This window comes from Sminthopsis crassicaudata, chromosome 2 (assembly GCF_048593235.1).
Source record: "Sminthopsis crassicaudata isolate SCR6 chromosome 2, ASM4859323v1, whole genome shotgun sequence".
Classification (NCBI taxonomy): domain Eukaryota; kingdom Metazoa; phylum Chordata; class Mammalia; order Dasyuromorphia; family Dasyuridae; genus Sminthopsis; species Sminthopsis crassicaudata.
In genome coordinates this window covers 628053679-628076717 of record NC_133618.1, presented here as the reverse complement: position 1 = coordinate 628076717, position 23039 = coordinate 628053679, and the positions used below count along the sequence as shown (strand labels likewise).

Below are 23039 nucleotides of genomic sequence, written 5' to 3'. Positions count from 1 at the left end.
TTATACTACTTGAAGGGAACCTTAGAGGCATTTCATCTATAATTTCTCTTCTTCCTCTCTTTAGAAATTATTCAGATATGCAATATTGTGTAGTGAAAAGATTACTGGATTTTGTACATCAAAACAACTGTTTGGACATGTATACATATATTGTATTTAATTTATACTTTAACATATTTAACATGTATTGGTCAACCTGCCATCTGGGGGTGGGGAGGAAGGGAAAAATTGGAACAAAAGATTTGGCAATTGTCAATGTTGTAAAATTACCCATGTATATATCTGGCAAATAAAAACTATTAATTAAAAAAATAAATTAAATTAAAATTAAAAAAAAAAAGAGTACTGGATTTGGAGTCAGAGCCTCAGGCTCAGATCCTAATCATGAAGTTACATTGCCTCTCCCTTGCTACTACATCAGTTCTGTTGTCCTCTTTTTGACTTTCAAGGTTCTATTCACTTTGGCCCATCCTACTCATGTAGAATTTCTTACTCTTTTAGTAGTTAGATGGTACAGTAAATAAGAATAGACTAGCTTGTAGCACTGGGAAAGTCACTTAGCTTTTATCAACCTCAGTTTTCTCATCTGTAAAACAGGAATAATAAAACCACCATTTCCTCAGGGTTATTGTGAGGAGCAAATGAAATTATAGAGGTATAGAACTTTACTTTTAAAGTGTTCTATGAATGTTAACCATTATTACCACCATCATAACCCACTTTGCATTCTATTTAGGTTCCATTTATTTTCTCCTTCTTATTCCTCCTGAATGGAAGTTCTTTTCTCTCTTAACTATGCAAAGCCTGCTCATTATTCAGTCTAGGCCCTATTCATAACTTTCTGTACCATGTGAAGGCTTACAAAGCTCAATCCTTTCAATAAATCTATGAGAAGACATGTTAGTATTATTATATCTATCTATCAGATGAAAAAATAGAAAATGGGAAGGGGTTAAGTGATTTGCCTAGTCATTAAGGGAATGATTGTAAGAGTAAGCAGTTAATCTCAGATTTCTGGAATCCAATCCTCTTTCTACTCTGTGTATTCTCACAAAATCCCACTTCCTCCATGAAGTCTTCCCAGAGGATTATGATCTGGATTTATCATTCCTAACTACCCCTAAAGTTCCAATGGGATTTAAAGAATGTAACTCACCATTTAGCACATAATTATTCTCTAAATGTTAGTCTCCTTTTCATGGTTAGATGGTAAGAGTCTGGTTAAGGGTATAAATTATGTTATATACTTTTCTTTTATCAAAATTCTAGTAGTACTTAAAATCAATAGTAAGAGTTAAAAATCTTGTTGTCAATCAATTGAAGCTATTGAAAAATTTAAATTTATTTATAAAATTCAGACACACAAAGTATCTTAGCATCCATCCAGTCCAAATCATAGCTGAATAAAAATGTCCTTTATTACATAACCAAAAATGGTTGTTCAATCTTTGCTTGGTGACCTACAAGAAAGGAAAATGGCTTTGTTCCAGAAACTTCCCATTCAACTTTTAGATAAATCTTATTATTAAGAACATTTTCTTTACATTAAATCAAAATTTATTTTTAGGTAACTCAAGTTCATTGCTCTTAGTTATGCTTTCTGGAACCAAGCAGCCAACCTAATCCTTCCATATGTTGGTCCCTGAATATAATAGCTTATGTCCCCTAAGTCTTCTCTAGTTTAAATATCTTCCTGCTTCCTTCAGTTGATTTTCTCTGGAATAAATGCAAGGCTCTTCTCTACCTTGGTCATCTTCCTCTGGACATAATCTAGTCTCTTCTAAATGATGGTGTCCAAAAGTAAAGATAATACTGATAACTCATATTAAATCTCTTCGTTTGCTTCATTTCCAAAGAATTGAGTACCTTAGGAATGTGATGATCAAAGTGAACTCTCTTCTTTGAACTATTTCTTTGAACAGGAAATTTGAAATCCCAGAGCTTTGAGGGGACTCTGCTTGATATAATGACAGCTATCCTGAGTTTCCTGACATTAGTCCTTCCCTTCTCCACCCTCTTTACTTCCCCATTTATGATCGCCTGAAGCAAACTCATTTTAAATTTGTTCTAGCATAAGTTGTCTATAGGATGAGAATCTTCAATACTCCCTCCTCCCTCTGCTGAAAAACAGTCAGCCCAAAATGGAATTGTTGACATGATCAAATATTCCCTATGAAATCCTACTCGCTTGTCTGATTCATCTCACAAAGCACACACATCCCAAAATAACCTCAGAGGGACATATGCCTCTTGATTGTCGATCAGCTCTGAGAACCAACTGTGCTCAGAAAGTGTCCTTCCTTCTCTGGGTAGCTGGATTAGAGTTTTCATCAATTGTCCCCATGTTGCCTTGGGGGCAGTTGCAGTGTGGAGCTGTCAGGTGTGCATGGATGTTCCCAAAACAGAGAAAGAAAATAACAGATGTAGGAGTAGTAGAAGCATGTCTTGAAAGATTTTCTGATGGAATTTAATAGTTATTTCCATGATTAACAATCTTAATCTGAAAAGGGTGATAAATTTATCTTCCTTTCTCTCTCATATACACCTCCCCACTCTAGGATGCATCCAGAGCCAGATTAACCTTCTCATTGCTTCCTCTCCTCCCCATTCTTATTTAGAGTTCATGACTTGCTCAAATTGGTCACCTATCTAGAATGATCTCTTGTTCCTGCCAGATTTCAGACTTTCCCCTCTACTATCTTCAATTCTAAATCAGTTTTTTAGCTCAAATTCTATATTCTCCGTGAAACTGTCCTTGAATAATCTCATTCCTGCTGCTCTTGCCTTTCTTTGACCACTCAAACTTTCTCCCTTTCTCACATATAAGACTCTATCTCCTATCTTTATCCTCTTTATTCCCCACATGTGGATGCCCTCTGAATGGGACTGAATGGATGAAGTATTTCTTAGTATTGAGTCACATGATCTCTGTTCCCAGAACTGGAACCTTGGAGAGGCCATTTTTATCTCTGGAGGATGAACTTTGAATCTGGAGATACAGGAAGTTGCCAGAAATGACGGGACCTATGGGAGGCAGCCAACATTGGTGACCATTGGTCAGGGATGGTTACATCCTTTTAGTCTTCCAGTGAGAAGGTTTAAGTTTTTTGCTTTTAAACCCTGAACAAGCTGGAAGCTGACCAGGTTCCAGGAGCATATAGTGGAGTTGGAATGGCTCCCAGGTGTGTCCAGGCCTCTCTGTGCAGGGATTAAATAAATGCTTTCTCTTTGTACCTGATGATGTCTCTGATTAGTTAATTAGGAAGGGGGTCTTCCACCCAACCTGTCCCACACAACACCTTCCTCACCTCTACCTCTTAGAATTGCCAGTTCTTCCACTTGAAAGCTTTCCTGATTCTTCCAGGTGCCTCCCTTCCCTCCCAATACTTTAACTTGTTTGAATACATATTATCCATTCTTATATATCTACATGTTGTCTCTTTCTCTCAATAAAATGTAAGATTTTTTTTTACTAGGATTGTTTCATTTTTAACTTATATCCCCAGCACCTAGCACGATAATAGACACATGATAGGTACTCAATGAATTTCTGCTGATTATCTGATTAATTTAATTTCTCAGTGCCCCAAGCCCTAAGTCTCTAATTCTGTAAATTACAGAAGATTTGTAGTTGATAAAGGGTTTCCACACTTGTATTTCCCAGTCTTAATGAAATTACAGATTAAGACTATTGACCCCATCTGTCAATAAATCATAACTATTTGATTCAATTCAATAAATATGTGTTAAATATCTACTACGACAAGTCTGGTGGTTCATTACTATAAACTCTGTTACAGAGGAGATAGAGACTGGTGGATTGATTAGGTTTAGTAGATGTCTAGCACTAAGTCTAGTACCTTTGACTTGAACCCTCAAGATTCAGTGAAGGGCACCAGGTTGACTACAAGGGGTACATTAGCCCAAGTTGGGAAATAGAACAGGTCAAAAGATCCATATTGATCACCAATAGCAAAACTTCTGTTAATCAGCCTTGTGAATGGCCACTATACTTCCAGCAGTGATAAGATAAAGAGCCCTGGGAATTTAAAATTAAACAAACTAAGAAATGAACAAATAAATCTACCAAATTCAAGACATTCTAGGAACTGGATATATAAAAACCATAACAGCCAGCTAGCCAGATAAGAACATTTTCCTTGGCTCTGAGTAGTTTATTCTCTTGGGGAGGGAGAAAGGAAAAATATTGCATATAAAGAAAGGAAGAAATACAAAATAATTTGGATAGAGAGATATGAGGGACAGCTAGGTGATATGCTGAACAAGGTACCAGACTGGGAACCATTTCCTGAGTTGCAATATGACTTCAGAAACTTACTAGCTGTATGACCATGGGCAATCACTTCACTCTGTTTGCCTAAGTTTCCTTATATGTAAAATGAGCTGAAGAAGTGACTCCAGAAATGAGCCTTGAATAAAATTAGGAGTTCAAGAGAATGAGATGAAGACAGGCACAGAAAATAGCCAGCACTTAGTAGGTTGTAGGAGTCTGGTTTCAGAGAACAGTAATGAGGTTTTGTATGGCTGGAACATTGAGTGAAAGGAAATAGATCCAGGAAATGAGAGTGGAGGCAGATTGTCCAAAACTTTAAAATGACATGCTAAGGAGTTCATATTTTATCCTGGAAGTTGTAGAGCAGCTTGCTGATGAAGAAGATAGAATTCAGGTCCTGGAATCAGGAGCTTCTGAGTAGGTCATTTCACCCTGTTTGCCTCAGCTTCCTCATCTGTAAAATGAGCTGGAGAAGGAAGTAAGGAAATGGCAAACCATTTCAGTATCTTTGCCAAAAAAAAAAAAAAAAAAACTAAAAAAGGAGGCCCAAAGAATTAGACACAATTGAAACTATTCAACAGCTTTGCCAAAGGAACCCCAAATGGAGTCATGAAGAGTTAAACAAAATTTTAAAATGACTGAACAGCAACAGTAAGAACTTTTAGGAGTCACTGAAGATTCTTGAGTCACCTGATCTAACCCAGAGTTCTTGTTCTAATAAAATGATTAGCTCTTTAATAGCAAAGATCAAGTCTATTGCTCCTGTTTTCCCCATAAAACACAGCAGAAAACTGATGTTTTAATGGATACTCAACAAACAACTTGAGGGAATTTATATGTAAATGGAGTGCTGGGGATGGAAGGAGAGGAGAGAAGTGAAAGAACAATCAATGATGATTTGCTAATTGCACTTTGATAGACAAGTCCTGTTTTCTATTTCCAATTTCTTTCATTTGTTCTGATGAGTGAGACATTGATTGTTTGGTTTCTCACTAACTTCACCTTGCTAGAACAAGATCTTACGAAAATGTGTGTTCCGTGAAGGCAAAAAGTATTTTATTCTTGGTATTTGAATCCACAGAGCTAATGTGGTGCTTAGGACATGATAGGCCCTTAAGGAATGATTGTTGATTGAGTAGTTGAAGCAAACATTCAGAATTGCTTAAACTTTTTAAGTTTCAACCTGCTTGAATTGGGCAAATGCGATTTCACATTCTTTTGCCAAAATCTATCTTATTAAGAGATGAGCTGCAAGTAGTTGTTCTAGAACTTGGTATTCATTCTTTTGATTGGAACAGGAAGCACCTGGGATGTGGGAAGAATCCTGCATACCCATCCCTGGTTTTGCCCCCTATGTAAGTCATGGTTTGGGTCTCCTGGCTTAAATAGTAAGGAAGAAACTACTGAAAACGGTCTTTCAGAATTATGGTGGGAGTAACCTGACCTGTTTTATAGGGAATTCCATTGGTATCTGTATCTCCCATGATATCCCCTCAGTCCCTATGACTAAACACAGGAAATGGGGGAAAGAAAATCTGAGCCCTAAGTAAGGTGGGAGATAGTGATAGACTTTTGGGTTTTGGGGGCTTTGAGGAGGTTACCCTGACTTGTGACCTATATGGTGATGATAGAGTAGAAAATACACAGATTCTAGCATAAGAAGACATAGGTCAGCAGCCCGTCTATCCTGCTCATTATCTACGTGATCTTTGCTAAGTTATATGACCTTCATTTTTCTCATCTCTCAAATGAGCTGGTTGGAATGGATGACTCTTATGTCCTGTCAAATTCTGAATCTGTTATCCTATAATACTGGAATGGCAAGCCACAGTGGAGGAAGAATGACTCTTTTCTGCTAAGGAATCTCAAAGTATTTGGAGACTGTTTTCATGATGGTTAACCTCTGCTATGGATTAACCTTAATGGAAACTATAGTTTCTAATACTGGCTTCCATTTCCACATGGGGTAAGGCTAGTCAGGCAACAAACAAGGAGCAGCTAAGCTCCTTTCTAGGTGTATTATTCAGGGTAAATGAAAAAGCCATTGAAAAACTTAATGGTTGTGATGAAAACATTGATGTTTTCTTTTCTTTGGTAACTGGGGAGTTCAGTGCATTGAGTACTGATGAAAGACCTAAGGTTAAATACAGCCTTAGACACATATGAGTTGTGTGACCTTGGATGAGTGACTTAACCTGTTCACCTCAGTTTCCTCAACTGTAATAAGAGGATAATAATGGCTCTTCTTTCCCAGGAATATGAGAATTAAATGGGATAATGTATATATAAATCACCTTGCACAGTGCCTAGCACATAGTAGACTCATAATAAATATTTATTCTCTCTCCTTCCTTCTCCTTTTCTTTCTCCCTCTTTTCATTCCACCTTTTTTCTTGCCAGAGAAAAGCTTTATCTAAGAGCTTAAAAAGCACTTTGTTTTGGTGTGCGTGTGTTTGTGTGTGTTTGCCATGTCTTATGCATGCATATATTCACAGATTGAGAAAATGCTCCCCTCTTTTTTTTTGAGGTCGTCAAGGTTACAATCCTGCCATCCATACCCCTCTCAAGCAACTAACTCACTCTGTAACTTAATTTATCACCCACCTCATTGGGTCACTATTGACTTGTCTCAAGCTAAGCCCTGGGGATAAAAGGTTTATTATCCCTTGACTATTTTGGGACTTAGGCTTCCATAACATGCTATGGCTCAGAGTCAGGGGCAGCTCTTCTGATAATCTCTAATTTAAGAAAGACCTTGGAATCTGGGAGGCTTCAGTACTCAATGAAGTAGGGGAAAATTTTTAGGAAAGTAAATGAAGATATTTCCTTTCTATTTTGTTCTTCAAAATGTCAGGTTCATAAAAAATAGAATACAGATTGTACCCAGCAGCTCTTATCAGCCTCTAAAGGATTGTTACCTTCAGTATTATTGCTTTGAAAAGAAGTAAAACACCTTAATCTTCTAAAAACAATTTAGATTTAAGAAAGAAATTGGAGCTGTACTGATGAGTTGCTTGCCCAATACTGATTTAAAATAGCTTTGATATTAACCTACAATGGAGACATTTCTAATCAAAACACCCACTTGTACAGTCACCTTAGAAGCCTTGCTGGGATGTGGTATTTAAAGTCCTTGTAGGTAAGGCCAATCTGACATATGGCTGGTCATCTAGGTTGTAGAATTTAAATCACAATGACAAGGATTCAGTATCTAAAATATTCTCTTTCTTCTGGCTTATCCATGGGTTCTTATAATATCACTAAAGAGATGAAGGAGGATAGCAGAACAATTGGACTTAGAAAATGTAGTTGTATGTGAAAGGAAATATTTGAGACTCACTTGACTGGTGAATATATTCTACTTTTTTGGCTAAAAAAGGGCGCATAAAGCATAGCCACAGGACACAAGATGCATGGATAGGGAGAAAATCAGAGGTATAACGTATTTCCATAGTAGGGAAAATTTTCTGATATACATTAATAGTTGTGTCTTTTCCTATATCAATGAAGGTTTAACTGAAGATAGTCTTACAAGGGTGAATTTCTATTAAAAAGGAGGACAATCCTGACCAAAGGCACTAAGATTGGGGCTAGTGTGACAATAAGTAAGCAAAAGTCTTTTTTTTTTTTGTTATTTACTTGAATATCTCATTTATAAGTCTCTCATAACTTCCTCTCAAAGACAAATGAAAGAATGAATATTTACCTGCAATGCATTTCACTTTTTCTCTGTTGTTTCTCTGGGTCTCCCTGGTTACAATATTCACACCATTTGCCTTTTGAACTAATGGGCGAATTTTACAAATGCATTTTCTTGAGTTTGGCCATTAAATCAAACTTACATCCCTCACCATGGTTTTTGAGGATGTGACTCTAAGTTGCATGAAGCTTTTCCAAGACAAGATCAGTTTTAGCAGATCTTATCCATTTGAATAGCTTCAAATGATGTTCTGATCATATATGATCTATGTCTGTCAGATGAGGATCAACTTAGTTCATCACTAAGAAGTTGCTACCGATGATTTCCTTCTAGCTTCAGCAATCACTGGAGACCAACTATAAGGAACAAGAGGGATAAGAAGATGGAATCTGGATCAATGAAGAATATCTATAATGAATCCTTGAAAGCTTTGGGTTCAAACTTGGTAGGTTCTTGGTTTTTCCACTAAAGTGGATAAACATGGAGAGGATCACATATGAAACAGTTAACAGTTATATTTGTTTGCATCTTAATTCTTATTACTTCAGATGAAAAAAAAAGGAGAATAATGCTATGTTCAGTTCTGAATATCATAGTTAAGAAAATATGAATAAGTCAATAATATTCAAGGGATGGTGACCAGAATAGTGAGGAATTTGAAACGATCCCAAATGAGCCATGATTAACGACTCTGAGAATATTTAGCCTGAAGAACAGGATATTTAGGGGAAACATGATAGCTGTGCTCAAGTTATGGAAACTCTTTTAGGTGGAAGAAGTTATAGACTTGTTTAGTCTTCAGAAAGTGGTACTGGGGACAATGGGTTTGAAGTGAGAAAATGTTAGATTAAATTTATGATTTTAGAAAAATTCCAATAATCTGCTAGACTGAAAAGTATTGCATTCAGTCTTTGACTTTGGTTTAAATTATGATTCTGCTACTTCATACTTTTATAACCTTGGCCAAACCATTAGCCTTTGGGGTTTCGATTTCCTCATGTATAAAATGAGGGTGGTGGGACTAAATGACCTCTGAGATTCCTTGTAGTTCTAAGTCTATGATCATATGAGAGCTGACTCAAAGTAGAATGAGTTAACATCAGAAGGAGGTGAATTGTCTCTTTGGAGTTACCTTCCAAGCAAAGTCTACTTCCTCATCACCAGTAAGATCCTCCACAGCTTCCTTACTCCCTAGGCTCAGAGATCATGCAGGAATTTATGCTCTGGATCCTCTGCTCTCTTTCTCTCACAACTTTTGTTTATTTATTGTCACACTAGCCCCAAGCTTAGTGCCTTCAGGAAAGATTCAGCTATATTTCATTTCATTCTTTTTCTTCTTTCTATATCTTCCATAGTCTCTTAGAATATTTTCCTTCCAATTTCCATGTCCTCTCTCTCCCGTTATACTCTTTATCTCTATGATCAATGGAATCATAATCCATGATCCATCAATCAACTCTGTCATTGTTCCTGAATATAGCAAGTCAATCTTTCACTTATTCATTCACCCTTTCACTATAACTTTACTTTCTTAATTGCTCCTCCTACTTCACTCCTGGTTTCATGTGTGTGGTCTAGCCTGTTATAATTTAAGCTCTTAAAGGGCAGGGACTGTGTTTGTTTTTGTATTTGTATGTAGAGAATTTAGAATAATATTTGGCACAGAAAAAGCATCCAATAATGCTGAGAATGTCTTTAGCTATGTTGATATGGGAAAGAAAGAAGTTTGAAGACCTCAGTAATGCTCACAGATAAAACTCCATGTTAAAGGCCCAAATGGGCAGCCTAGAGTAGGGCTAGAGCAAAATGAACACCTAGCATACATAATATTTATACTAGCTTAATTGTTGAGTTAGAGTAATAAATAATATATGAGTGGGGATAAAGAGTAGGGCATTGAAGGCAAGTTTCATATTTTTTCAACTTTACTATAGACCATTATGATAGGTCTCAGACCAAGGCCTTCTTCTACTACCAGCCATCAAAGACCAATATTTCCTGCATAGCTATTTAGGGGACATAGTCTATTCTCTTGGAGATTACCTCCTTAATGAAATATGAGTCACTATGACTTAATAGAGTGAAAAAAATTTTCTGAATACAAGATAGAAGGTTTAGGTTGACATTTGAATGATAGAGCTGATTTCTTTGATTTTGTCCACTGAGGTCTAGACATAAATAAGTATGTACCTTAAACTTGTTGGTTAAAAGGTAATAAGCAAGATATTTTGTGTACTGTGGTATTCTACAGGTTTCATGGCAGTGCTCTGTAATAGGAAAATTCATTAAGAGGTAGTAAGTCCCACAGAGTTCAAATCATTCCACCCTGTAATTTTCCATATCAAAAACTAAAATTTAGGGAAATTAAGGGACTTTTATAAGATCACATAGGTAATTAGTAATATAACTCATATTTAAGCCTGTTCTCTGATTCCATAATCAGCATTCTTTTCCTTATATCTTATTTGCTCATGACAAATATAGTTTTAGGGGATTCAACAGAGGAAAAAAGAAAGTTGTGAGTCAATTTTCATTCGTTTGCTTGCATCTGGAAATCATGTGTAGAATAAACTAAGTTTCAGGCTATATGAGAAGGCACCCATTCTGGCTTTCTGCCACCTGGAAGGCCGTGCCCCCATTCTCTCCAGAGGAAAACAAGGTGTGAGGTTATTTACAGCCCAATGGGCAGGCTGGATGAAGAACTTACTGAATTGGATCGGGATGTGACCAAGTTCAGAATTAATTTTCTTTCAGCATTTATTCCAGCCTTCAGAAAGGGACACATGTTTCTGCCCAGTGTTGATAAAGAGCTGGAAATGACTTTTTCCTTCTGTTGATGGAAAGATAATAACCCAGATTCTTGGCCCCCTCTCTTCTAGACATGTGAGTGCAACTGTGCAAAAGATAACACACAGGATCCTATCTGGAAGAAATGTCCTGCAGGTGATGAGGAAATTAGAGACCATTGATTGAAACTCAAGGATCCATTAGTTGATATCTGTCCACACAGCCTGCTTTTCTAATCCTTTAGTTGATCTTATTAAATTGATCATGTCCAGGAGGTGACTCCATTCCATTTTCTGCTGATATTAATGTTTGCCCATAAATTGTTCACAAGTAATGCAGTTTCACTTTTTATTACTACCAATTGCACTTTCTTCGGAACCCTGTAGCCTATTCCTGTGCAAAGGCAGGATCCATGGAAGTATCTGTAATGAATCTTCATCCTGCAGACTCCCTGAGCAAGGAGTTCTGCCAAGTCTGGCTGTAAGAGTACTTTGGAGGGGCTATTTTTCTCTAACTGGACAAACAAAGAATGAGTGAGAGGGGAAAAAAAGGGCTAATGATAGACTAGAATATTGTTGTGATCTATTAGGTTTTAAATAAATAATTCAGTCTCTGTCCTATTCTTCTCTCTCCTTCTTCAGAAGGATCATACAGAATATTCTGAGATGGGAAGCAATAGTAGGAAATTTTTAACAATGAAATCCTTCTCCCTGGGTTCCTTTAATGTCTTTTTAAATGTCATTTTATTGACCAGGCCAGTGAAAAGGTTGCCACCTTGTTACTGTAGAATATACTAAAGCCGGTATCTTTGGACTTACATCAGGAAACCTAGTCTTTAACACAAAATGAAGAAATCATTAAACTTCTTGAGGGGAAAACATATGGAATTCTATTATGTTTCAATCATCCCCAAAGGTCATAACATCTCTCACTTGCATGCTTTTCTGCTTCACCTCTTCTCTTTCTCAGAGCCTCTCCAGATGCTTAGAACATGTATGCACTTTGAGAAATATCAAAATCCATTTGTACTATACTAGGGCGCTCATGTGGGTCCTTGTTCATGCTTAAAAGGAAGGGGGAGTGGAAAGCTATTTAACTCTGGAGTGATCATACCTTCAGCCTTGAAACAGATAGATTTCTGGTCTTATGAACTCTGGGAAGTTGATGGACCCCATAATATCCCATCCAGTTCCTCCTTGTCTATGACAGACAACTTGGTATAGAAGAAAGAGTACAAGATCCAGAGATAAGATTATCCATATTTCATACTGAAGCTGTACAATTTCTTCTGGATGAATAAGTTGGTAATGATGAGGGTGAAGGGTTGGAATGAATCTAGCCACTTTACAATTTTTATAGACCTCTAACTTAGCTTAGAGCTAAATTAAATTATGTCTTATGACCTTTTTTTACATAAAGATAGCTATTTCAATATTATTTACTTATTTTGTAATTCTATGTATTTTATTCTATACATTTAAAAGACATTTTCTTTATTAGACTTGTAAATAGGTCTATGACACAAAATAAAGTAAGAAACATTGAATGAGTGTTGTGGTCTGATTTTAGTTATTTACTCTTTCTAGATTTAGATTGAGAGAGGGAACCTATAAGTCATTGAGTCCAACCCCCTTATTTTACATATGAGAAAGCTGGAGTCACAGCAAGGTTTAATGACTTATCCAGCCTCACAAAGCTAGAACTAAATTTGAACCTGTCTTCTCAGACTCCAAGTCCAATGCTAAATAAAACAAAGAAAAACTCCACATTGCCTTCCCTCAAATATAAACAAGAAGAAACGAGTGTTGAAAACAACATACTGGGATAGGTATATAGATGTCTGGCCCCCTATACAAACTATCTTGTGAATTATCTTTCAACCAATAAGTTCAAGAAATATGCCCATTTATGGATAGGCTTATACATCCTATTATTCAAGAGTGAACTCAAACCTCTAAATTGTTAATTCAGGAAAGTTTTTCATTTTATCAAGTCATAGTGATTAGACATTTATGACTAGAAGTTACAATGATTGTTGAAGCTAGTTCAAGATGAGTTCTTCAGACAGTCCAATAAAAGAAAGTTTTCTGTATTCAAGGTCTGATCTAAGGCAATATCCTAAAAATGATCTTTGAAGATACCTGCCACATATGCTTATTTGTTTTTTTAGAAGCAAAGTTATCTTTATTTGGCAGGTGGATATTTCCTTTGTTTTCTTTCTTAGTTAAATTGTGAACTTCTTTAGGATAGAACTATTTTTACCTCCTTTTATATCTGTTAAGGACCATGCCAGGTCAGTTCTCTGAGAACCTCCACAGCTGTGAATCATAATATCTGAAGGAGTTGCAAAGCAGCCTTTACTGACACAGGTGTTGCAAAGTGGGAATGAGATAAATTGGAGGCAAAAGGCAGAGGAGAGAGGTCAGACAATGAAAGTACTTCTCAGTCTCCTTGTATCATTATCATCATCATCATTATCCTCTCACATGAAGAGATCCATTTTACAGGTCAGAGTTAGACTTCCAGTAGCCACTGGCAGGTAGCTCCTGTATCACAACATATATCCATAGCACTCAGCTTAGCACAGTACTTGGCACATTTTGTTGTTCAGTAGTTTTTAATTGTGTCTGACTTTTAATGCTTCCATTTGGTGTTTTCTGGGCAGAAACACTGGAATGCTTTGTCTGTTCCTGATCCAGCTTACTTTACAGATCAAGAAACTGAGGCAAGCAGGGTTAAGTGATTTTCCAGGGTCATAAAGTGTGTAAATGTCTGAGGTCAGATTTGAATTCATGAAGATGAGTTTTCCTGACTGCTGGTCTGGCACTCTTTGCACCTTGCCATCTACCTGACCCATTTGGAATTTAGTAAAATCTTAATAAATAAATATTGATTCATAGTTATTTTCTTTATTTATGTTTCCCATGATTTCTACTCAGAGGAGTTGGTATGTCAACCTTTTAGTGTCCCAATGTGATCATTGTAAAGACAGAAGACATTTATCTAATGCTTTAAGGTTTATAGGGAATTTTATGTACATGATCTCATTATATTCTCAAGACACTTCTATGAAATAGGTTGTCTAGGAATTATAATGATCATCTTATATATTAAACTGTAGTTCAGAGCAGTTGCATAACTTGCCAGTGGTAACATTATTAGTGATTGGCAGAGGAAGTACAAACCTAGATCTCTCCTAATTCTAATCCCAGATATTTTCCCAATAAACTATGCCATCCCCACCCATCTCAATTCTTCAATATTTCTTTCTCTTCTCTAGAAAGCTTAGAACTTCTTGGTGTCTTCAAAATTTTTCTGACCATCTTGTCCAATTTGGATCTTTCTTCCTTTCTCCTGACATGTTTTTCTAATTGACTTGAAAATAGCTTTACTTATCAGCTGGCATTGCTCTCCACCATACTTCTTGGATCCTTATGGCTAGCATCTTCCAGTCTTCAAGTAATTCTGACTCCTTTCCAAAAGACTTCAGTATCTTGCTCACAATCCTTCCCTTTATTCTCACTCTTGATCTCCTATTTTAACTTGATATCCTATTTAGGTTGATATCTTCTTAAAAGTCTCAACCTCCAAATTCATCAGCTTCCTTAATTTCTGTGAATGGATATACCTTCATTTAACCTCAGTCACACACAAGGCTAATCAAAAGTCATAGATTTAGAGCTAGAAGGGCAGGAAGCATACCTTAGATGGTATGATTCATGTTATAGTTAGAGTTAATGAGATTAAATGCTTTTCTGAAGTTCACAAGGCTTGCAGAAGGCAAGTAGGTGGTTCAGAGAATAGATTGTTAGACTTGGAGTCAGGAAAACCTGGGTCCAAATCCAGATTCAGGCACTTACTAGTTATCTGATCCTAGAAAGTCACTTAACCTTAATTTAATGGAAAAGGAAATGGCAACTCTCTCCATGGACATCATTGGAGTATTAGAATCCAAAGTTATAAAAAAGTCTGACACGAATGAACAGCTAATCAGCAAAACGTGGGATTTGAACTCAGTTTCTCCTGAATTCAAGTTGAGAATTGTATCCCACTTTTCCACACTGCCTTCCAATCAAACTTTTCATCTCACCAGTTTTCTACCTCCATGATCCAGAATTCTGAGATTCCTTTCTATGGTAATAACCTTTATCTTTCTATCTCTCCTTCTGCCCAGATCTCCCAAATATCATAATTTGATATATCTTCACATTTTCCTTCCTTTCATAATTCCAGAGTTTGCTATTTCAATTCTATACCATTTGGTTTCCTTGAATCCTTTAATGGCATTTACTGTTACTTCTTAGGACTTTCCAATCCACAACCTGACATGACCCTACTGCAATTTCCCTTAATTTTCACAGGTTGCACCTCATGCCTGAAGTAATTCTATGTCCTCCTTACTTTTACCTATTAGAATCCCTACCTTCCCTCAATGGAGAGTTCATGTGTTATTTACAGCTAGAAGCTTTTTATGATCCCTTTGGCATTTAATGTTATTTCTATCCCTCTAGTTTACATTTAGTGTTTCTGTTTGGCAACTTTATTTCCAAATATAAGGTAAGTTTTTTGAAGGCAGGAACTTTTCCATTTCTTCTCTTCTCCCATTTCAGAGAAATGAATAATAGACTTAGAGCTGGGATGAATCTTGGAGGCCAACTACTCCAATTTACCTTCTCCCACCAGTATTTTACAAATGAGGATACTGAAGTTTAGTGGGATAAAGTGACTTGACCAAAATCATACAAGTAGTAAGGAGCAGATCTGGAATTTGAATTCTCTAATTTCAACACTTGTTTTAGTCCCTCTCCTTCTTAATATGTACTTATTAAGCACTTGTTGAATGCCTATTCCATAATTATGATGTGACACTTGGAAAGTGATGGCAATGGTTTGGAGATGAAATGATTAGTCTGTTAGTGCTAGCTGCATGACTCATAGTGAGTCATGTATTCTTCTAGAGGTGCAATTTAATCCTCTAGAAAATAAGAGAGGGGCTACATGATATTTAAGATCCTCTAACTCAAACTCCTATGAACTCCTAGATAACTATGCCAGGTCTTTGCTAATGGAGGAACACACAATTCTTCATGCTTTCAAAAGGGTGACATCAAACAAAGGGAATTGTTCTTAAATAGTATGTTTTTGCCAAAGCAACAGTAGGTCTTTGAAGTCAATTCAATATCTGTCATTGGAAAAATGCCAAAAGTCAAACTCTTTGAGAGACTGTTACTTAATGTTAGAGTTAGGGTTGTTGAAAAGATGCTAATTGCCGACAACCCTTCATTATCACATGTCATCAGTATAAGGGGAACCCTAAATAAGTGGCTAACAATTAGTGCATACATAAATAATAGGTGGTATTTGCACTTTGTAAAATAAATCCTTAATGATGCTGTTGGAAGACTTCCATATGGAGGGTTGTTTTTGCTGATTTTTCCCCCTGTTGTCGTTGCTGCTAATATTGTTGCTTCACTATTTTCCATTCTCTGACTCAAAGAGAAATGAAAGAGACACATGTGTGAGAAATGCAAATAAGATAATGGGCCTTTGATTTATAATAACTTAGCAAATTGAAGAGAGTAGTCCTGCTTTGAAAGTGGAAGGAGCACTGATGGACTACCCCAGTTTGCACAGGGCCTTTCTTTTTAATATTCAGAAGTGTTTGCTATAAGACCCAGGAGGCATGGATGCCACTGGGATATATTACTTTAGGCAGGCTGGTCAATGTCTTTCTCTGGTGTTGAAGTTAGCAGGGTATGTGACCAATGCAATTTAATTTGATGGAGAGAAAAGAGGATTGGCTAGATTGTCTCTTTTTAGATCTTTCCTTGCTTTATGCTTCTAGGATGCTTTGTATTCCTTGTACTACCTTTTTATGTTTGTTAAATGCTTCTAGGTAATAGGAGCCCCAGTATTATCATCTTCATGCTCCTGGTCATACCAAATTGGCTCACTAATTTGTTTTTATAAACAGGAGCAAGCCCTCATGTTTCTCTTTGGGCCAAATGTCCCACGGTTGCCACTCCAAAGCATGTCTCCATGAACTTAAAAAAAGATAATCAATATAATCAGTATGCATCATAATACAATCTATTTTATTCTCTATATTTCAAAACATTGTTCTTAGATGAAGTCCATAGGATTTCCCAGACTTCCATAGGGGTCTATGACCCCACAAAAGATTAAGAACTCCTGTTTCTTTTCCCATCTCTCTCCCTATCCCTTGGGCACAGACTATTCTGGATATGTGTCTTCACTCTACAGTTGGGTCTATAATAAAATAAGACCCTTCTTTTTGTTAGCCATTCCTCACATGTTTTGAACTGGGAAAAAGGAGTAACACTTCTCATGAGGAACAAGTCCATGATTTAGGATACCTTTTTTTGTGTGTAGGCATATGTACAGCTTTTTATTTGCTTGTTGAGTATAAATTCTCCTGCCTAATTTCAGCCTCAGGGATCCAGTATCAGGGACCTAAAACCATCATGGCTGCCTTGTGGTTAACCCCCTGTTCAGAAGCAGATTATTTACCTTAATTGGGAAGAACATTATTAATCTTGCCTTCCTGCAATGTGCTGGATCCTTTGATGTCTAATGAAGTTGTGAAAGCTTTTACTGTTGTTCTCTCTCCAAGGTTATTTTTTTTTCTTTGTGGATTTATTTAAAGACCTAAATGGGTATGCATACTAATTCTAAGGATTTGTCAAGGTCCATAAGGGCAGAGTAAAGTGATTGTTGAGACTTCTCCAATATCATTGCATTCAAATTTGGAAACATCATAGATCTCTAGATTTAGAGAGGGAAAGAATCATAGGGATCATCATTAAAATCCAAAATGGTCAGAGGAGCCTAGATTTGGAATGGGAAAATATCTTAGAAGTCATCTTGCCCAATCACCTCATTTTTACAGAGGAGGAAATTGAGACTTGGATTAGATAATATAACCAAGACCATTGAGGATTCAGGGACATTAAATTTCTTCTAATCAAAATCTTTGATAAATGAGTGAAATTATATCCAAAGCAATTAAAAACTTGCTTATTATACAAATTAAAAATATTTGAGTTGAAATTTGAATATAAAACCTATGATGACAATATGGTGATTTATAATATACTGTCTCATGATGAGAACATTTTAGAGAATTGTAGGAAAAATGAAAAAGAAAGTTACATGTCAATTTTTAATTTTTTTTTAATTAAATCAATCTTCTGCCTCCTTTTCTCATGTAGGACAGTTGGTCAATAATTATTGAATATTTGCTATGTGATTCTTTCCTAAGCTCTGGGGACACAAAGGTAAAAAGTAAGACTCTCTTCCCTTAAAGAGCTCACATTCCAATGGAAAAGTTGATATTATATATAGAAGTATATTCATGAAATATAACAAATGAATACAGAGTATGTGTGTATTGAAGGTGGAACGGTGGTGGAGGAACATGTCAGGAAATGCTTAGAAAAGGTGGCACTTTTTTCTCTACTTTAAAGATGATTTGGCACCATATAATTTGCACAGATTACTTATCTGCAGGCCATTACTTGCTCCTCATGCCTCAGTTGTCATTCTTTAGCTCTAGGAGACAATAGTAAATAGTTAGCACATTTAAGCTTTAGGAGAGGAAAAAAAAATCATAAGGGTGCTTGTTTGTCCTGTAAATTTGATTGTGAAGCAAATGATTGCAAGAGCATCCTCTTCTACCCAGATGAGAGGCCAGGTAGCTTTTTGTTTGCATTTAATGTCTCCCTTACTTACCTACTGAATATCTAGTACTCGTTAGTCTAGGAAACAGGAAAAGGTGCACTTTTGGGGTTTTTTCTGCTCTAACCATTGAAGGTAATACATATTGATCCTTCTGTGACCAAGGACTCTGCTCTGTTCTTTGGAAGATGAAGGGAGGGAAACTCCATGGCTTTTCATTTAAGGGACTTAGCATTTTCACTGAACCATCCCTGAATGAAACAAGATAAGAATATGGAAGGCAAGGAAGGATGAGGTTGGTGGTTTAGAGGCTTTAATGAATCAGCTTCAAATCTAAAAAGTGTCATTCAAGACAAAGGGACACACTGTACAAGTAACTTCAAGTACATGAAATTTTTACAGAGAAATTCTGGGACCGGCATTTCCCTCTTGGTTATTGGCATTTAGGGGTCTTCCATCAGAACTGGCAGATTCTCTTTAATTGATACAAATATTCTCTTTTTTTTTTCCAGCTGCAATAACTTCTAATGCTTCCTGCTTATTTCAGATGCTAAAGTAGTTATATCCTCTGGGAACTTGAGAGCCCAAAGCTATTTGTCTCCTTGTGCCAAAAAGAGACTTAACAAATTACCCAGGTACATCATTTGTGTGAGGAAATGGGACAACAATATTGGCCTCTCATTTCACAGAGTTCCATGGACCAAATTTTTCTATCTTTTACCCATATATCGCTATGCATGTGTCTGGGTCCAAGATTGGCAGATGGGTATTCATCTCAGGAAGACTCATGGCCACCTTCTCTTATTAGTACCTGGGAGACCAACAGAAGCTATTTCTTTTTGCATTGGGTGCCCTGACATTTTTTAATGAATAGCTCCATATAACTCTCTTAACTTCCCCCATCCCCACTTCCAAGTAATCTGAAGTCTACAGCTTCCTTCAGAATTAGGACATAAACCTAATTCCTGCTCTTAGTTTTAGCAAATTTGGGAGTGTGACTTTCAGGATAAGAAACTTAGTAAATGCAAACAAGTAGGATCCCAGCTAGGCTCAGTGACTCATTACTTTCCCAAATCCCTGTTGAGTGACAATTCTTATTTTCTTGTTTTCTACTTTGATGGGTCTGAGGGAAACTTGAAAGGATAAAGAATCAGAAGGAAAGCAGATTTTCAGGGTGGTGCTGGTGCTGTTCTTGAAGCTGGGCTTAGGCTTGACTCTGCATGGATGTCAGAAATTAGATTTTTATTCTCTAGAAGTTTTTTTTTTTTTTCTTTTCTTTTCAATTCATGGAAAAAAGAAGGTTTTAGATTTCCTTCCCTGCCAGGCATGGGAGGGGAAGGAAGAGGGGAAATTTGATTTGGAGACCACACTTCATTTTTCCTGGCAAGAAGCTTCTCAAAGGAGTCAGGGAAGAAAAGAGATTGTTCAGATCTCACAGAGGAAGGAAGTTTCAGAAATGTAGATAGGAATGTAGGGAGAAAAATGGGGAAACTGGAAACAACCAGAACTAAACAAAACACAATTTCTAAGGGAGCATTTAGTTTTATCTTTTATTTTCATTATTGAGAGCAATAGTAATGAGTTGGGGAGAAGGAAGCTTCATTTCTATCTGTATTTGGGAAGGCAAACCTAACAAACATTACTAATCCCATTTCATAGATAAGGAGATTGAGATTCAGAAATATTGTCTTGGGGGATTCTATAGCTAAATAGCTAATGAGAGGCAGGTCCACAAAGTGCACAAAAGTGATCTAAGTGCTAGGGATAAGAAGAAAAAATAAAAGAATTCCTTTCTTCAGGGTCTTAAATCCCACTGGGCAGTGTGTGGATGGGGATGTGTGAATCATGTATGTATATAAGAGGAAGTAAATGAAAGGATGTTCCAAATCACCCAAAGTAATTTCATTAGGGCCTGCATGCTAGCAATGCAGCATGGAGAGGGGAGGTTTTCTAAAGGAAGTAGGATTTGATCTATATTTTGAAGGCCTTTCTTCAAGGCTAAGGTGAGAAAGACATGCATTACAGACCACAGGTACCCTGAAGCCCTTTTATGTGGTCTAATACCATTTTTGTACATAGTTATTTCTATGTTGTCTTCCTCATTAGACTGAGTGTTAAAGCAGGGATTGCCTTTTGCTTTTTGGGGGCCCCCAGTGCTTAGTACAGTGCTTGGTACATAGTAAGAACCTAATGAACATTTGTCCACTATTATTTACACTATTGACTTGTTTCTCCTAGTCAGTGAGGAAGATATGGTCAGTCATCTGTCTCCTCAACTTAGAATCTTCAGCCCACTCTTGAGGAAATAGTCATTGTGTCTATTAATTTTTCATTCTATACTTGTTCATATCTAGAATCCTTTAGCACTATTATAGATGTCTTTCTGGAAAATTTATCTGTATTAGGTTGGATATAGAACTGAGCAGTTGAGGAAATGAAATTCTTAGAATCATTATGTTCTCTTTTTGTTCTTGACAAAGGTAAGGGGATTCCATATGTTGGAATTAGTGATTCTGTTGGTTATGTTTGTTTTTTTTTTCTTTTTCTTTTTTACTCTCCTTTTTATTGTTTAGGAGAATGGAAGGAAGGATATATTGGGAAATGAAGGTGACATAAACCTAAGGTGGGTAGGTGGTACAAACCCAAGTCAAGAAGGACAGACTCTTCTTTGGGATCCAAAGCTTATGTTGGGAGCACTGGACTCTCCTCAAGTCAAACATACCCTTGTTCACCTAGGAGGGGTTTAGAAGAAATTATATCAAACATGATGATAAATTGATGATTTACTCTTTTTTTTTCCCTTTTCCCTCCAAAAAGGATTATTTTTTGCTGACAATGTTTATGTGGCTCAGACCACTGTTTGTGAAACAAAGGTCAAAGCTGGTTTTACATAAGAAGGAGAAAAAGTAGGGGCTAAATAGGAGGGTTAGGAAGGAAAAATTGACCATCTATAATACTTTGAGAAGCCAGTTCCTGCTTTTAAAGTTGTCATGACATTTATGGGGAAAAAAAAAAAAAAAAACAGCAACTTTTTTTTAAATTAATTTTATAATTATAACATTTTCTTTGACAGTACATATGCATAGATAATTTTTTTTTACAACATTATCCCTTGTACTCCCTTCTGTTCTGAATTTTTCCCCTCCTTCCCTCCACCCCCTCCCCTAGATGGCAGGCATTCCCATACATATTAAATATTTTATAGTATATCCTAGGTACAATATATATGTGCAGAACCGAATTTTGTTGTTGTTGTTGTTGCAAAGGAAGAATTGTATTAGGAAGGTAAAAATAATCTGGGAAGAAAAACAAACAAACCAAAAAAATGCTCACAGTTTACACTCATTTCCCAGTGTTCCTTTTCTGGGTGTAGCTGATTCTGTCCATCATTGATCAATTGGAATTGGATTAGCTCTTCTCTATGTTGAAGATATCCACTTCTATCAGAATACATCCTCGTACAGTATCATTGTTGAAGTGTATAGTGATCTCCTGGCTCTACTCATTTCACTCAGCATCAGTTGATGTAAGTCTCTCCAAGCCTCTCTGTATTCCTCCTGATGGTGATTTCTTACAGAGCAATAATATTCCATAACCTTCATATACCACAGTTTATTCAGCCATTCTCCAATTGATGGGCATCCATTCATTTTCCAGTTTCTGGCCACTACAAAAAGGGCTGCCACAAACATTTTGGCACATACAGGTCGCTTTCCCTTCTTTAGTATTTCCTTTGGATATAAACCCAGTAGTAGCACTGCTAAAACCCAGCAACTTTTAGCACTGTTAGCGCATGAGATATGAGATGAGAAGGATGAATTCATGCATCCTGAGTCCCTGGCATGATATTTATTAAATATTCCATTACCATGGTAAGATGAAAAAAACCCTGACTTTGTATTCATGTATCTGGAGGTCATAACCCTTGATACTTACTTCCTGGGTTATCTTAGGCAAGTCACTTTGCTTCCTTGTGCCTTAGTTTCCTCATCTGTAATTGAGGAAGGCCAATGGCCTCTAAGATCCTTTCCAGCTTTATATGATTCTGATACACTGGGTTTAAAAGTAGTTATCAAGGAACTTCCATTTTGATGTTAGGGGCTCAGTCTACTTGGTCAGCATCATAATGGTGATATGCTCATAGGGATAGCTAATACCCATTTAACTAAAGCTAGCATCACTAGCTCTGGGAGACAATAGACTTTTTATAAACAAAAATGTCCAGAAAACTGGTGATAAAGTGATCCACAAGCAGTGATCCTTGATAGTGTGTATTGCTTGTTCACCACCTTTCTCTTTTTCTTTTTTCATTTTTCTACAGGCAGTGGAAACCAACCTGGCTTCGAAGGACAGCCACTGGGTATTTGTTAATGAGGTAAGAGTTCTTAGTCTGGGCGGCTTTAGCCTGAGCTTATTTCTTTCCCCATTTAACCCTCAACACGTTGGTGTTCTGGCATCAAGACCCAGATTGCCCCTTTAATCATGGCAGTGAGCAATTAAAACCCTTTTCCCCCCAACTTACTACACTATACATTATATATAATGTACACTATAGTTAGG

The 23039-nt window shown here is 36.7% G+C and overlaps 1 protein-coding gene across 2 annotated transcripts in view; it reads left to right on the top strand.

The window, feature by feature from the left end:
* GRID1 (glutamate ionotropic receptor delta type subunit 1) overlaps nucleotides 1-23039 on the top strand; it is a 1118042-nt gene that overhangs the window by 786734 nt on the left and 308269 nt on the right. For both annotated transcript variants that reach the window (XM_074296389.1, XM_074296388.1), the window contains one exon: nucleotides 22801-22854. In XM_074296389.1, coding sequence (XP_074152490.1) covers nucleotides 22801-22854 — 54 coding nt within the window. The remainder of the gene's footprint in view (nucleotides 1-22800; nucleotides 22855-23039) is intronic.